A 15904-nucleotide genomic window follows, 5' to 3' on the forward strand; every position below is an offset into this window, starting at 1 on the left:
CGTCTATATTTGTTAGCAAAGGATGCAGCGCTTGGCGCTGCCTGACACAACTGTACTGGATCCACCGAAATCCCCAAGAATACAAGCACGCGCCCGCCGACGCCAGACATGTCCTACAGTAAACTTATATAAATGGTTAAAGCTTAACATGTCAGATCGATTGACAGGTAGCAAAAATTCAAGCAGCCGATTATAGAACGCCGACCGAAGCTACCCAGCACCTTGAAGCACGGTTATGCGCACTGAGCATGCTGCAAGATGCCACAAATACTCGCGAGGGAGCGGGTGTCAAAGTGTTTGCACGGAGGAAGCCGGCCGCACCCACGCAGCGTGACGCTGGGGACGCCGACAGCTCTGCGTGTGCACGTGGTGCCGGCCGCAACACCAGCTGCCGGGCCAGCGACGCATCGGACGTGTCTGCTGTTGCGCCGCTGCCAGGCCCAGCGGGTGAGCTGGGCGGTTGCGGCGTCGGCAACACGTGGGGTTGACTGTGTTGCAGAGCGCTGCACCCAGTACAACGCTGGTCCATGGTCCCCCTACTCGCCGCTTTTAGCCGCCCGGTAACAGCCATTACCTAATGCCCTGCAGAATGGCGCCGACGCCTGGACAGTCGGCGCACCAGCGTGCTCAAGCCGCCGCTCCCAGCGGACGGCGGCAACTCGCTACTGCATAAGGCGGACTGGCTGGCGCAGCGCCACATGCCCGCCCGGCAGCGGGAGAGCAGGAACGCGGCTGTGGCTGCCGTGCTGAGCGAGATGCGGGCGCACTATGATGAGGTGGGGACAGGGCGCGGGTCGGCTCGGGCAACGCAGCTAAGCAGACACCAGGGGGGTTTGACAGAATGAGCCGCTGACAGCCAAAGGAGGAGGGGCCAGCGCCTTGTTGCAGTGCTGCTTGTCCCCGGTCATAATCATTGCCCTGATATGCAGGTGGACCAGGAAGAGCTTGTGGTGGAGAGCCCGGACGCCAGCCCCCTCAAGGGCGCAGGTGGCGGCAGCAGCCGCCTGGCAGGCAAGCTGGCAGCACTGGCGCTCTTGCAGCCCAAACACACACGCTCACAGCCAACGGAGGCTATCAAAAGCCCGGATGCCGCTAAATTGGGCGGTGTGCTGGCCAGTGGGCGTGCATCGCCGCCGACGCCCGCAGCTCTGAGCTCGCGGACAGAGGACACGACGCCGGTGCCATCGACAGCAGCTGAGGAGGACTCGGCAGCGTCGACAGACGCAGTCGTGCAGCTTAAGGCCAAGCCCGCAGGTGACGGCGCTGGGCCGCATCCCCGGACGGCATCTGGCACAACCAGCTCACTGGGAGCTGCGCTTGCAGATGCTGGGTGCCCCGGCTCGCCGGCAAGCGGCGCTTGCGGGGTTGCGTGCGCGGAGTGGCAAGGCGCGGCTTCGCTCGAGGACGCCCTTCAGGAGGCCCGCAGCCCCGGCAGGCGCAGCGGAGTGCCAGGAGCCACGGCAGACCTGTCCTCACTGCAGCGACTGCTCCTGCTGTGTGGTCAGGAGGTGGGTGCCATGGGGTGGGGCAGCGCTCTGCACCGCAGCAAGCTGCCCTACTCCTACGTACGCGCTGCCAATCATTCCAACATGCCATCCATGTCCTCCTCCCACGTGCCCTCCCACTCAACCTCCCGCTCCACAGCCGCACCTCCCGCTGGAGGCGCTGCCCTCGATGGACGACCTCATCGGCCAGCTGGCACAGCAGCTGGCGGGAGGCCAACTCGGTGCGGCCAACGGCGCCGCTGCTGCATCTGCCACCGGCGGGGCTGCTGCAGGTCCTGTCGGGTCCGCACATGCCGCGTCGTCTGCGGGCGGGCGAGCCACGCGGGCAACCCGCCAAGCCAAGCGGGGCGCAGCCGATGCGGCAGGTGCGATTGCCGGCGGTGCCGACAATGCTCGCGCTGTAGAGCCATCCGCAACTGCCAAGCGGCCAGTGGTGGTCAAGGTGGGGGAGGGCAGCTACGGAGAGGCGTGGCGCCTCGGCGGCGGCAAGGCGGCTGGGCAGGGCGGGGCGGCGGCCCCGGCCGTGGTTATCAAGGTGGTGCCCATTGACGGCAAGGAGGACTTCAACGGGGGTCCACAGGTGGGCGGCAACGGGCAAGCACCAGTAAGGCACCCTGGGTAGCACATATCACGCACTGGGCCGGCTTACGCGAGCTGCCTTACGCGAGCTGCAGGTGTTGCATGACACGACCCCCGTCTTTCTTCCTGAATTGACGCAGAAAACGGCGGCGGACATGCAATCTGAGACGCTCATGTGCCGCGAGCTGAGCGCCCTAGGGGCCGCCGGCGCCCCAGGCGCCAGCGAGCACTTCACGTCCGGCTTCGTGCGCACGCACGCCGTGGCGGTGTGCCGGGGCCCCTACTCCAGTGACCTGGTCAAGGCCTGGGAGAAGTGAGTGAGGCGGGGCCCATGGAGCGCTGCGTTCCCTCGTGGTGGCCCTCGCCTGACACCGCCACGCCGCCCGGTGCATGATCTGACGGCTCCTGCTCACCTGCATGCGCACCCTGGTTGTGTTGCGCAGGTGGGATGCAGAGCACGGTTCGGAGAACGAGCCGGTTAGCGAGCTGCCGCCAGACCAGCTGTACTGGTGCATTGCCATGGAGGACAGGTGGGGCTTGAGCTGCTACATCTACATGGTGCATTGGATTGCAGCTGCAGGCGTGCGCTAACAGTCACCCGCTGAAATCCCCTCGGCATGCGCTGCGTTGTATCTTTGTGCAGCGGCACTGACCTGGAGAAGTACGACAAGCTGGAGAGCTGGGACCAGCTGCGCAGTGTGCTACTGCAGGTGCGTGCATGGTCACGTGCGTGCCAGGGATGGCAGAGACCGGCCAACCACGAGGCGCTAGGCGGGACGCATCCGCCTCGGCCTGCGTTTGCCTAGCTCCCAGTGTGGACTGCCGTATCTGCATGCTCGATGCAGCCCTGTGCCCGATGCAGCACTGTCCTTGATGGTCGCAGGTGGCTGTGAGCCTGGCGGTGTCGGAGGCGGCGCTGGCGTTCGAGCACCGCGACCTGCACTGGGGCAATGTGCTCATCCGGCCGCACGCGCCGCCAGACGGCAGTGCCGGCTGCATGACCAGCCGCCTGCGCGGCCACACGCTCAAGGTACCTGTGCCTTGGGTGGTGTGTGCCCTGCCATCGCTTGGTCGCGGAGAACGAGGGTTTCCCCGTTACCACCGTCCCTGCACGCATCAACGGTCCTGCACTCCTGCAGGTGTCGAGCTGCGGCCTAGTGGCGACCATCATCGACTTCACCAACAGCCGCCTGCAGGCGAGTGACGCACATGCCTCCTCACTGCGGGTGCCTTGCCCCAGGCGCGCCCGCGCGTACAGAACTCGCTGCTGCTACGGCCCACCTCTGTGAGGCGCTTTCTGCAGAAGTGAAGACTAAACGCAGAGGACTGTCCAGAACCCATAACTGCTTTGCCTCATTCCACAGGCTGCCGACGGCACGCTGGCCTTCTGCGACCTTGAGGCCGATCCAGCCGTGTTTGAGGGCACACGCGGCGATGTGCAGGTGCGCAGACGGCACAGTCTGGCGGCGGAGACTTCATGGTAGTCGGATGAGTCGGGGCATGCTCTCAGCGGCCCGCGTCACGCGACCTCACGCCCCATCGTTTCTGTGGCTTGCCCATGCGCGCACTTGCACACACGCACATCCTGTGCCTACTTCCGTTATCCAATACGGTAACACACACGTGCGCGCGCAGTTCGACACCTACCGCTGGATGCGGTCCGCGGTGGAGCGCGACTGGTCCGCCAGCTGCCCCGAGACCAACTGCCTGTGGCTGGGCTATCTGGCGGAGGTGCTGGCCACCAAGTTCGGAGCGGGAGGTGGCGGAGGGTCCAAGGCAGGAGCGGGAGGCAAGAAGGGCGCCGCGGCCCTGGGCCTGAAGCTCAGCGTGGCGCAGAAGCGAGAGCTGCGGGAGTTCAGGTGCGTGTGCACGCGTACTGTCTGTGTGTGTGTGTGCGTGTGCGTGTGTGTGCGTGTGCGTGTGTGTGTGTGTGTGTGTGTGTGTGTGTGTGTGTGTGTTTGTGTGTGTGTGTGTGTGTGTGTGTGTGTGTGTGTGTGTGTGTGTGTGTGTGTGTGTGTGTGTGTGTGTGCGGGGGGCCGGGGGGGAGATTGTGAATACCAGCCCAAACTCAAGGGGGTCATTTCAGAGCACGTGGGAAGGGAAGACATACGGTCACACATATACATACATAGCCCTCGCACCCAAGTACCGAATACGTACGTGGACACGCAGGAAGCGGGCGGTGGCGTGCAGCAGCTGCGGCGACCTCATCCTGGACACGCTCTTCGGCGGCCTCTTGCAGCTGGAGCAGTGACGCGTGCCGCAGGTGATGGCGAAGACCACAACATGCATTCCCTTTGGTTTGCATGTTATGTCCCGTGCGGTGCGGTTTGATACGTGAAAGGCAACGGGTAGTAGGCCTGACGCAATTGCTCTTTCGATCCGGCAGGGTCATGCCAGTGTGCCACTTACTCGGGCTGGCGGCGGGGATGCGGAGACAGGCGGAAGTGGGCCAGAGGGTGGCCGGTGCTGGGGCTGCTGGGGTGTGTGCCGTGAACATTTAAGTCGTTGGCGAGAGGTGGATTGGAGTGCGGTGCGGAAGAGTCCCAAGAAGCAAAAGGCAGTGGACTTCGGCGGGGGGGGGGCAATGACCTTGGGATGTTGCGATGAAGGACAATCCGAGAAGGCGAATTGTCGCGCCCTTAAAGTCAATTACCAATAAGATTTTGGTGCTACTTGTATGTCGCGGCCTAAGAGACTTCAAGAATGGACACGATTTTCACCTTGCCGCTCAGTATTCTCGCGCTGTTTCAGCTCCTTCTCACTGCCTTACACTTGACACCTGGCGTTAATCTGACCATTTCGCAAGCGCTTCGAGCTTTGACAAAGAACCCGGCCAGCAAGGCTGTCGTCGGGACCTTTGGGTTGGTTCTTGGCGTGTTAGGCACTTCCAGCCTGGTTGAGCTATACCATGGAGCGGAGAAGGTCAAGCAAGGCTCGTTGCGGGGGTGAGAGATGTACACGGAGTCGGAGCGTCATTTGGCTAGCATCATCGACAGGTGGACTCAGCTTGAGAGGCACAATTCGTGCTTTATGCGCACTCTTGGCACGATGCTGGCTACCTGGCTTGGTCGCTTGGTCGCCCTTTAGCGGGGGCCTATCTAGCTGAGGGAACGCGCGAGTCGCTGGCGCGGGAGTCGGTCGCTGGGCGGGCACTGGGTAGCGGGCGGACTTGCGCCCAGGGAATGGACGTGCGGGCACTGTAAGTCGCCGACACAGTGCAACCCCTGACGTGCAGGGAGATCCTCGCCACAGTGGACTACCTCCGCGTTCAGGTAGGCGACCTGCTGGCCTCCTTCCGCCCACGCTTGCTCGCCCGGCGCCCACTCCGCTGGCTTGGCTTCTTAATCGCGCGGCGCTCCGCGGCCGCGCAGCCTGTGTCCAGACGCCAAAGCCGCCGCCTTGAGCCTCTCCTAGCTCCCATACACACCCACACCAGTGACACCGCGTGGGCATTGCACGGTGTACCGCCGCGCCCGCTGCGACGCGCCCCATGTCCCACGCCCGATTCCCCCTGCCACGCTGCGCCGTGCTGCAGGTGTCGTGTGTGCTGTCTCTGTCCAACTTGCTCATCCTGCTGCTCAACCTGGCGCTGTCGGCCAAGGCGTGCAGCCTGGACCGCACCGAGAAGAACCTCACGGCCATGCAGCGGCAGGTGGGGCGGATGGGCGGATGCGGGCGTGGGGTGCGGGCTTGAGGTGCGGGCGGGTGAGGGGTGAGTCTCAGGAAACCGGGCACGGTGGCCGTGGACAGGGTGCGCTTGGGATTGATCGGTGGTCTGTGAAGGGGCGGGGAGCGTGAGCTCCATGCAGCACCGCACGGCCGTGCACGGCAGAAGGCGCATCACAGCGTGCAGAGCCGGGGCTATCGCTCCCCATCACCGTCTGTGCATGGCCCTTTCAATCCGCACACACACGGGCATGTTTCTCCTGCGTTTCCTGTCCCTTGTCGCCACTTGCTTGGCAATATTTCATTGTGCAGGTGAAGGGCCTTCAGACCGAGTATGAGCGGGTCACTAAGGCGGACAAGGCGGGTGCCGGTGCCGGCGCCGGCACGGGCAGCCTGGCGGCGGAGGAGGCGGCGGCGCTGAAGAAGACTCTGGATCGGGTCATCGGGGAGAAGGAGCAGCTACAGGTGGGTGGCGGGCTGTAATTCCAGGCCAACGTAAACCAAACCAAGCTAAAACGAGCGGAGCACAAGTAGAGGCGTTAGTTCCAAGGGGGGCAGTTTCACCATTCATTGGGGGAGGGGCTGTTTTCACCATTCCCAGTAAGGACTTGAGCGAGGCAAGGGTGCTGGGGGCAGCGAGTTGTCCTGCCAAATAAGGTAAACCGGGATTCAGAACCCGAACGGAGGCGGTGTTGGCGTGTGCTAGGCTTGTTTGTTTGGTGGACGGGGTGTGGGGACTGGTGCGGTCGGTTGCTGTTAGCACTCTTGGCACCGGTGTTTACATGTGATTTGGCGGACGCCTGTGCGGCTGCGCAGGCGGCATCCGAGGCGGCGGAGAAGGCAGCGAAGGCTGCGGAGGCCAAGGTTACGGCCATGGTCTCCCAGATCAAGGTGCGGGTGGTTGACACAGCGCAAGTGACGCGCCTATTGCTGGGCTTCCCCGGCCGTGTACACTCTTACCCTGACGTAAGCTCCGCTCCCAACACCCTGAAATTCAAGCGCTGTGGTCGTCAGCACCTAACGCACACTCCGCCCCCAACACCAAATGCTGTGGTCAACAGGGCTATGACAAGGAGTTTGACCGCATGCTGGATGAGAACAAGGCGCTCAAGGCGCGGCTGGCGCAGCAAGCGGCGGCAGCGGGAGCAGGAGCCCAGGCGGGGGCCGCGGCCGCCGCCGCGCCTGTGGGGCCCATCCCCAACAAGAAGGACGATTAGAGACGACGACTGGGGAAGGGTTCGTAGGGCCGTGGCCACTTGTTGCTTCATGCATATGTGCAAGTTGAAGGCCACTGATCTGCTTCGCATGTACGGTACGGACGGAAGTGGCGGTGCTGTGAGTTGCTTGAATATGTGTTGTGCTGATTGCGTTGGGAAAGGCACCCATGTAAATGAGTCAAGAGGTTGGACTGTTGTCCTAGCGCATGTATTCGACATGCTTGGGGCTGCTTTGTTGGACCAGAGTGTGCAAAACAGTTTCAATACAGCTCCACCCACGTCAGTGGACTGTCACTGTCCAGCCGACCGGGGGCATCCGACCATCCGAGGTTCTCTCGCACTCGCCGTGCTCCCACACGAAGCAACACTGTGTTCGGTCTACGCCTAGCACAGGCGACAATCGGAACAGCCAGCCCTGATAACAGTACATGCATTACCCCTGAGCAGATGCTAACCGCTAGGACCGCACATGCATGCCGGGGCGCTCCCATCCGAAATCCCACGACCGTTGCGCACTACGGTAAAATCTCAGAAGTAAAACCTCCAGACTCCAGTAGACCCAGCACACGTGCGTCACTGCTAGCGGTCACAGGAGCTCCCAACCCCTGTTCCAACCGCACGCGTGGACTCGCATCACCCGCATCACCTGCCCCTGCCCGCCCGCGGCAGGGGCGCCCCGCCCGCCCGCGGTCCCTATCCCCAAATACCATTCAACTCCTCAAATCCATCGCACGCTACCCCCAGCCCACAATCCCCTGGTCTACCACCGCAGTCCACAATTCAGAACACGTACGCGGAGTGGTAGGTGGTGCCAATCCAGGTGGGCAGCACCCACTTGGGCAGCGCGTCGCGCATCGCGATCAGCTCCCGCGTCAGGCTCAGATAGGTGGCACTCAGCTCCACACTCGCCCACGCCGCCGCCGCCGCACCACCCGCCTGCCCCTCCGCACCTCCCTCCTCCATATCCACGTCAATCCACAGCTCCCAGAATGGAGACTCCGATTCATGGCTGAAACGCACCATGTGGAAGTAGCCGCTGACGGCGCCGCCGCCGGGCTGCTGCAGCGGCGCCGCCACCGGCTGCGACGGCAGCGACCAGCGGCGGATGGGCTTGGCTGTGGTGATGTTGAGCATGGCCCAGCAGTGGGCCTCGGTGAACACACGCAGGTGCAGCCGGCGCCGCCGCGACGCGCCGTCCGCATTGCAGCTGCCGGCCTCGCCGCTGCCGGCCGTGCCGCTGCTGGTGGTGGTGCCGGCGGCATCGGGTGACGGGCAGGAGCCGTCCTCCGCGGTGATGACCTCCTCGCCCAACTGCGGCGCAGGGCACACGTGATGCGGCGTAAGGCGGCGCGGAGGTGCGGGGCGGCGGGGGCATCAGCGAGCGTGCCTAGAGAACACACGCGCGCGCACACACACACACACACACACACACACTCGATAAATTGGTAGGTATCGGTAAGCAACTCCTTCGTTTCATTGTTCTTTAACACATAGTAACAACGCACCAGGCGCACGTAGGGCGGCACCGCCACTGGCGGCTCCGCGGCCGGCTCCGCCGCCAGCACCAGCTTGCCCAGCAGCCGGTCCAGCGGGTGGAAGGACGCGTACTCGTACGGCAGCGCCGCCGCCTCGCCGTGCCGTACGGCTGACTGCCGTACAACGTACGGCAGCGTCAGCGGCGCGGTCTCCAGCAGGCCGGCGGCGCCGCCGCCCCGCGATGCGTTGGCGGCGGCGTTGGCGGCGGCGGGCAGGGCGCGCAGGATCTGTTCCCAGGGATTGCTGTCGGTGATGCCCAAAGCCCACTTGGCGACGACACGCGGCGGCGGCGACACCAGAGGCCGTAGCTCCTGGGGTTGTGGGAGTGCGGGGTGGGAGGGCACGGGGCCGAACAGCGTCAGAGGCTCGCACTTCGAAGCGAGTCCGCAGTTCTTAGGCCCGCTGCCTCAAAGCTGAGTAAAGTAGACGTCGGGACAAGAAACACAAAGCGCAAGGCACGTTTCTTCGCACCCGGCGCTCCTCCTCGGGTGAGGTCGGCGGCTCCTGGACCTGCGCGGCGGAGGCGGCGGCCGCGGGGTGCAGCAGCGAGGCCGCCACAGCCGCAGCCACCGCCCGCGCCGCAGTGGCGGGGAACTCGTCATCCTGGTGGGGGTTGCATTCATGATTATTAAAGAAGGGAAGAGCGAGTGGAGCGGGGGGGGGGGCACAGGCGCAGTGGATCCGTGGATGTGAGGGTACAACTGATAGTGAAAGGGAGGGAAGGAGGGTGAGGTCCGCGTCTCAGACAGCTCCGTGCGGGGCAAAAGGCCCACAACAACACAAAGCTGACAACACCAACCTTTGCCTCCCTACTCAAACCCGTGGCCATATCATTTTGGGCCCGGGCACACACCCTTTTTGCATTGTGCATTCGGTCTGCCAGGGACAGTAGCGGCCCCCATCCCACACACACCTCGGGCAGCCACGAGCCGGTCTCGTGCAGGTGTGTGATGGTGACGCGGCGCGGGTTGGACTCATCGTACGGCTCAAACCCGTCGCCCGCGCCGCCAGCCACGCTGACCCACACCACCGCCCCCAGCGACGTCGCCAGCAGCAGCCCCAACACCGCCTTGCGTGACGACCACTCCCGCCCCTCCGGCGCCCGGGCACCACCGCGGGGCTGCTGAGTCGTCCTGAAGGCGCCGGTGTGTGTGTCGGCGTCGGCGAAGACGGTGGGGCCGTTGCCCAGGAGGCCTCCCAGGGCGTAGCCCATGAGCGGCAGCAGGCAACAGCAGCTGTAGCCCAGGGCGGCTGAGCCGGTCAGCACGCCGATCAGCCCGTCCGCCAGCAGCGTGGAGTGGTGGCCTGGCGGGGGGAGGGGGGAGGCGGGAGGGGGGAGGCGGGGGGAGGCGGGAGGGGGGATCACATTCATGATACTATAAGAAGTGAAGGCGTAGCCAGGAACAGTAGCATAGCAGAGGGAGTGGGGAGGGGGGAGGGGGTTTCAGGCATGACTAACAGGAGAAGGCGATGTTGAAGGGGCGGGGGAAGAGGGGAGGGAGGTGGACGGAGCAGGGAGGCGGCAGGGAAGTTTCCGGGTGAGGGCGAGTGGCAAGCCCATGCTGAGGGCACTTTACACACGTCAGCCCTGCCCACCTACACCCCCACCCCCCAGGCTTGGTTTAGTCGGGCCTGGAGTAAACTACCCCAGCCTCCCAGCCCCACACACCTCCCCCTGCTGCCTTGCCCGCTGGTCCCTGTTGCCGATGCTCTTACCCTGTTCCCATTGCACCCCCTGGTTTAGTTTGGGCTAGTATTTACAACCCCACCCCGCCCCCCCACCTGTTATGGCCATCCGCTCCATCATGACGTCCAGGAAGGTGCCCAGTATGGCGCCCATGGCCGCCAGCGGCGCGGTGGACACAGCCAGCACGCCCGCGGCAGCCAGCGGCGTCAGGGTGGGCTGCGGCAGCAGAAGAGGCAGGCGGAGGCGGCAGGCGGGTCGGCGCCGACCACGGAGGACAGCGACCCCATGTGCGGCGGCGGCCGGCTTCCAAGGCGCGCGACGCAGCGGCACATTCACTCCTTGCCACGCACTACCGGCCTCCCGCTCATCAGCAACACACGCCCTCCTCCCGCCCGCCCTCCCTCCCTCCCGCCCGCCCGGCCTCACCGCGCCGTTATCCAGCACGCTGCCCACCGCGAAGCCCAGCATGCCGCCCATGGCGAAGATCTGGCTGAAGCCCTGCAGCCCCGCCACACACAGCCCCGCGGCCAGCGCCGACAGCAGCAGACCCACGCCGTACACCTGAGGGGCGGGTTCGTGCGTGTGTGTATGTGTGTGTGCGTGTGTGTGTGCGCGTTTGCGTGTATGTTTGGGCGGTTGAAACGGCAAAAAGTGGTGAGTTGCGCCGCTTGTGCGTGTACGCGTGTGGGGCATTGAGCAAAATGGTGCGTGTATGTGGTACTTGCGTGCGCGTCACATGTCTTGACCATGGGTTTGGACCAGATGGCACGGGGCTGTGCAGGAGACATGGATCCAGGGCCATCCCAGGCTAGACTGCCGGTACGCAGAGACCCGCGGCCCCACTTCCGCCCCGCCCCCGCTCCCCGTCGGCACTCAATACTTGTGGTTTCACCACTTCGTTCTCAACATGACCGGCTACCCCACCCTTCTTAAATAGTCATGAATGCCCCCCCCCGCCCCCCGCAGCCCCGTTCCCTCGACCCCACCTGGCACGCCACGTGGTGCCCCTGCTGCCCCGGCCGCAGCCGCATGGCCTCGTCCCGCAGCCGCATCCAGGGCCGCAGCGCGAAGGCGGCGGCAATGGGAAGGTACATGAGGTAGGCCAGCCAGTGGTGCGCGAACCAGGCCATAGACACACCTGCGGCGCCGCCCACATGCGGTGATGGTGGCGGTGGTGTGGGTGGTGGTGTGGGTGGTGTGTGGGGACAGGTAGTGGTGGTGGTGGTGGGGGTTCCAGGCATGACGAGCTAGGAAAGGGCAATGTAAAAGAGCGCAGCGTTGCAAAGACTTTACACCGACGACCCAATGAGCGGTGGGGCTGAGACAGGTGTTGATTCTAGCCTACACAAGCCGCGGTAGGGGGCCGGGCAGCACGGCCAAAGCCTGCCGCCGCAGCGCCAGCAGTCCCAGCAACCGGACAGCGACTGAAAGTGCATCCAAGCACATCACAGTGCCCACAGCAACCGCAGCGCCCGCAGCTGCGCACCTGTCAGCAGCACCCGCGCCACGCCCAGTAGTGCCGGCGCCGCCAGCGCCCCCACAAAGGCGCTCAGTGCGCGCACCGCGGCGCCCGCCATGCGCTGCATCACGCCCGCCGCCGTCTGGCCCTGTTCACCGCGTGGGCAGTGCGTTGTGTTGCGGCGGCGTGTCAGTGCGGGCTCGTGACCCCGTGTGTGAGGGTGCGCCCCCACCATCCAAGCCGGAGCCGGCCCCCAGTGGCTCGCGCACGTGTGCATCACGTCGCCGGGCATGCCGCCACACCACGGGTGCTGCCCGGCACGCCGCCAGCCCCAGCCTGCCCGGGCGCCGCCCTGCTCGCACACTCCCTCTCCACGCTCCCCCCCTCCTTCCCTCCCGCTCCTGCCTTCTCCCGCCCGCTCCCTCCCTCCCCCGGTGTCCCTCATCCGCTCACTCCGGCCACGGATGCCAGCGGCAGCATGATGAACAGCGCCAGGGGGGCGGTGTGCAGCAGGCGGGCGGTGGAGTCGGTGTAGTGGACCATGCCGCCGCCGATCAGGTCAAAGTACACGGCGCGCTCCTGCGATGAGTGTGTGCATGTGTGTGTGTGTGTGTGCGCGCGTGTGTGTGTGTGTGTGTGTGTGTGTGTGTGTGTGTGTGTGTGCGTGTCTGGTGTTAAAACCGGAAGTGCGTGGGTGTTCGTGGCCAGCAACGCCACACGCCTTCCATTGTTCCTGCCCTTGTGCCGTGTTATGGGTGCCGGGGCCAGAGAGTACAGTGCCATACGCCCTCTTGGTTGCTGCCTGGCCCACAAAGGCTCGCCTGTGACGCGCCGGCCCGGCTCTGCCCATCGGGGCCTCGGCACAGACCCGGATCTCCCGTGGCGCCCGCCGGCGCCCCCTGCATGTGCCCCATGTTCCCACCAACCCTCGGGCCACTGCATGTGCATGTGCTTGTGCATGTGCATGTGGGTGTGCCCGCACCTGTATGGCCTCCCGGGTGCGCAGCTTGCCGTCCGTGTCCGCCGCCATGGCCGCAGCCACACTCATGAGCCCGCCCAGCAGAGCCTCGCCCATGTCCTGAGGGAGTGCGGTGTGTGTGTGTGTGTGTGTGTGTGTGTGTGTGTGCGTGTGTGTGGATGTGTGTCAACTCATAGCCCCAAATCAGCCGATACTGTGGGGTGGGGTGTGTGCACCGGCCTGAGGCCACGTGCAAAAGCAGTGGCCGTGTGGAGGGGGATTCCCAGTAAAGGCCCCGCATGGGGACGTCTGCCAGATGCGCGGCGGCTCGCCGCCAACAACACCTGCAGCGGCAAGCGCCAGTGCGGCACACAAACCGCCAGCCCGCCAGCCCGCCCGTCTGCCCGCCCGCCCGCCCCACCCAACCGCACGCTCTGACCTGCAGCGAGCCACGGCGCACTCGGTCCACGCAGTCCAGGGAGGAGTGGTAGGCGACCGAGTCGCGGATGAACGCAATGTCTACAAGAGCAGGAGAAAGGGCACACAGCGTCATGGGTAGCCGCTAGGGCAGGGCAGGGAACTTCCACGACCGTCGCACACATACACCGCTGCGCAGTACCGCACACACACGCTTAACGATGGCGATGCAGGGCCCTTGCGGCCCCACGGCCGCACCCACCCAGTCCAGGCAGTGTTCCGAAGTGCCTCGCACTGAACATGCGGTAGTCGGTGTCCCCGGGGATGAGGCCCGTGTCGAATATGTCCTGTGGGGCGTGGGGGCAGATCAATTCATGTGCATGCCCACGTGCAAGTCAGATGCTGCCCAGGACGCATGGACACCACAGCCGACCCAGTTGGCGCCGACCTGCCCCTCGCTTTGTACTTAAATTTCGGGTTGGTTTGCAGCTTCGGGCTGGAAGTTGGTTGCTCCCTCGCACGCATGCCTACCTGTGCGATGCGCGCCCCGTGTGCGTTGGGCGCCCCAGACGCCCACGCCGCCACCGTCCATGCGCCCGTGTGTTGGAACAGGATGGGCAGGCCGCCCGCACCCATGGCCTGTGCGGGTGGGGGGTCGCGGCAGGCGGGTGGGTGAGTACTGCCAGATGGTGCGCCAGTGTCTGTGCGGGGCACTGGAAGCAGGACGGGCAGCTTGCCGGCGGGCCGTAGGACGCATCCGCATACCCACACTGTTACCCTCCGGCGCGCATCCAGGATTGCGTTCCCTGCTTGCAACCAAGAGCCTACCCCCTGCTCCCCGGCCACCACATCCCCCCACACCTCATCCCTCACCCCACACCTCCCACGCCCGCACCTCCAGGTTTATAAAGGCGCCCAGACCGCGCGCGTGCGTGCTGGCGTTGAAGAAGCCGTGTCCGGCCTGGCATATAGACTCCTCGCCGCCGTCAAACAGCAGCACAAGCGGCACCGCGGGCAGCGAGGCGGGTGGGCGGGCCAGCAGCGCACGTGCCGCCTCCAGCATGACCGCCACCATGGCCACGTCATCAGAGGCGCCTGTGAGGATGAAAAAAAGCAGGAGGAGGAGGCCGGGGATTCCCGGTATCACTAGGTAGAAGAAGACAGGAGGGGGAGGTGTTGTGGATGTCGAGGTGGTGCAGGGCGTAGTTGCGGATGGGTGCGTGGGTGCGAGCGGTGTTGTGCGGCGAGCTGCGCGGGTGCCACGCTGCCGCGCCTGCCCGCGCACGCACCCGGCGAGGCCACCGCCGAGTCGTGGTGGGCGGCGATCAGCAGGCCCGGCCGCCCGGCTGTGCCGGCGGGCGTGATGGTGACGACGATGTTGGTGAGGCTGTTGTAGGCGTTGGTGAATGCCACGCCGCCAAAGTCCATTGCCACACTGCCCGTTACGTTCTCACGATACACCTGCAGTTGCAGAAACGTACATGTGCGTTCCGAGGTGGGCGGGGCACTGGCCCGGTGGCAGCGTTGTGCGCTGCGCTGGACACGCAAACGTGTGGCGGCGACACACTCTGCCCTCCTCCGCCACCTGAACCATTCACCCAGCTCCACAAGCCCCACAGTCAGCCCCTCCATCCTTGCCTTCCTCCCTCGCCCCCACACACATTCGTCCACACCCCTACCTGCACCTCCACGTCCCCGCCCCGCGCCGCCGCCAGCTGCTGCAGCAGTCGGCCCTGCGCCTCCACATAATCGTGAGCCAGGCGCAGCTGCGGCATGGAGATCTGGGAGGGCGCGGGGAAGGGGGATTGTAGAGACCAGCCCAAACTAAATGGGGATGGGGGAGGCAGGCGCAGGCGCGCGCGTGTGGAGAGGGGAGGCAGGGATGGCGGGTAGCGCTGCTGTGTATCATATACACACAAACGCACAAACGCGCAATTCACATCCCATAACGGGCCCTCGGCCTTCATGTTTTTTGACACACGCGCTGCCAGCCACGCCCACACACCTGGCGGTCTGGCAGGTCCCCCGCCAGGGCCTGCATGTGCGCCCACGCCCTCTCCTCACTGAAGAACTCGGGTGCTGCAGTGGCGTTGCGGACGGGCGGCATCCAGTGCAGCCGCCTCTCCATCAGCACCATCTGCGTCAGGTGTGTGGGCGGCAAGGCGCGACCAAAAAGCGGCGGTTTGGCAGGGTCCGGACACCCCGTTTATCACCACGCATCATCTGCGCATGGCCCCAATCCAAGAAAACCCTTGTGAAGAAGCTCTACATGCATTGGTGCGACCCCGCGGCGGGAGCACAGTTCGCGCCATGTCGGATATAATCCTCTTCCGTTGGGAAATGTTCACTGCAAGCAAGTCCTATGATACCTCTTTACCATGACGACATAGTAAACGATGAGCAACAAAGCGAGGAGCCTTGCATTTGCCCAGGGTGCCACTGGTTTATCCACCTCCTTGGCCCTTGACGTCCCGGCATTCTGCTTTGGCGCTAGCATAGCGTCAAGGGGTGCCTGCTTCACTCGGCTTGCAAAACTCCCGTCGGCCATTTCGCCAGGCGCCGCGACGCAGATGTGTGTACCGGTACCAACTGAAGGCACGATATGTTAGCGACAGTAGCGTGCAAGAGGCATTTTAGATTTAGATTGTAGGGGAAACATCGTCTCCGGGAAGCAGGTGGGCCCCGTCGTGGGGGCGATGACTTTGCACGGGTCTTCGACCCGCCGTACCGTTGTCATCCCATGTGTGTGCATGTCACCTTGCACCGACCATCCTTTCCCGGCACTTCCCTGTCCTAATGTGCGCCTGATAAGCGGTGACATGGGCCGTCGCAGTAACGGCCAACTCATGTTTCATTCTGGCGTGACGTGACTAGTTT

At 64.7% G+C, this 15904-nt stretch overlaps 3 protein-coding genes across 4 annotated transcripts; 2 read left to right on the forward strand and 1 right to left on the reverse strand.

The window, feature by feature from the left end:
- Nucleotides 1–165: 165 nt before the first annotated feature.
- On the forward strand, nucleotides 166–4617 carry CHLRE_02g108000v5 (uncharacterized protein). Of its 2 annotated transcripts, XM_043059834.1 has the most exons (13): nucleotides 166–447; nucleotides 589–776; nucleotides 930–1254; nucleotides 1324–1508; nucleotides 1645–2085; nucleotides 2225–2397; nucleotides 2528–2614; nucleotides 2728–2794; nucleotides 2968–3114; nucleotides 3224–3280; nucleotides 3449–3526; nucleotides 3720–3943; nucleotides 4257–4617. In XM_043059834.1, the coding sequence occupies exons 1-13, from the start codon at nucleotides 249–251 to the stop codon at nucleotides 4336–4338; spliced, it is 2253 nt and encodes a 750-aa protein (XP_042927468.1). In that variant the 5' UTR covers nucleotides 166–248; the 3' UTR covers nucleotides 4339–4617. The 2 variants fall into 2 exon arrangements, with proteins under 2 accessions (XP_042927468.1, XP_042927467.1); XM_043059833.1 differs by having other exon boundaries at nucleotides 930–1508.
- A 48-nt stretch (nucleotides 4618–4665) lies between these two features.
- On the forward strand, nucleotides 4666–7217 carry CHLRE_02g108050v5 (uncharacterized protein). Its single transcript, XM_001699904.2, has 6 exons — nucleotides 4666–5032; nucleotides 5323–5359; nucleotides 5623–5739; nucleotides 6066–6218; nucleotides 6570–6644; nucleotides 6815–7217. Exons 1-6 carry the CDS (start codon nucleotides 4791–4793, stop codon nucleotides 6968–6970), a joined length of 780 nt encoding a protein of 259 aa, XP_001699956.1. The 5' UTR covers nucleotides 4666–4790; the 3' UTR covers nucleotides 6971–7217.
- Nucleotides 7218–7219: 2 nt separating this feature from the next.
- CHLRE_02g108100v5 (uncharacterized protein) lies at nucleotides 7220–15655 on the reverse strand. Its single transcript, XM_043059835.1, has 18 exons — nucleotides 15405–15655; nucleotides 15033–15164; nucleotides 14707–14808; nucleotides 14317–14488; nucleotides 13923–14122; nucleotides 13559–13666; nucleotides 13290–13374; nucleotides 13050–13129; nucleotides 12635–12730; nucleotides 12106–12231; nucleotides 11680–11800; nucleotides 11180–11331; nucleotides 10620–10754; nucleotides 10289–10409; nucleotides 9420–9811; nucleotides 8978–9109; nucleotides 8476–8817; nucleotides 7220–8281 (listed from the first exon to the last, which is right to left on the reverse strand). The coding sequence occupies exons 1-18, from the start codon at nucleotides 15405–15407 to the stop codon at nucleotides 7751–7753; spliced, it is 3030 nt and encodes a 1009-aa protein (XP_042927469.1). The 5' UTR covers nucleotides 15408–15655; the 3' UTR covers nucleotides 7220–7750.
- Nucleotides 15656–15904: the final 249 nt, after the last annotated feature.

This window comes from Chlamydomonas reinhardtii, chromosome 2 (genome assembly GCF_000002595.2).
Source record: "Chlamydomonas reinhardtii strain CC-503 cw92 mt+ chromosome 2, whole genome shotgun sequence".
In the NCBI taxonomy this organism is placed as follows: domain Eukaryota; kingdom Viridiplantae; phylum Chlorophyta; class Chlorophyceae; order Chlamydomonadales; family Chlamydomonadaceae; genus Chlamydomonas; species Chlamydomonas reinhardtii.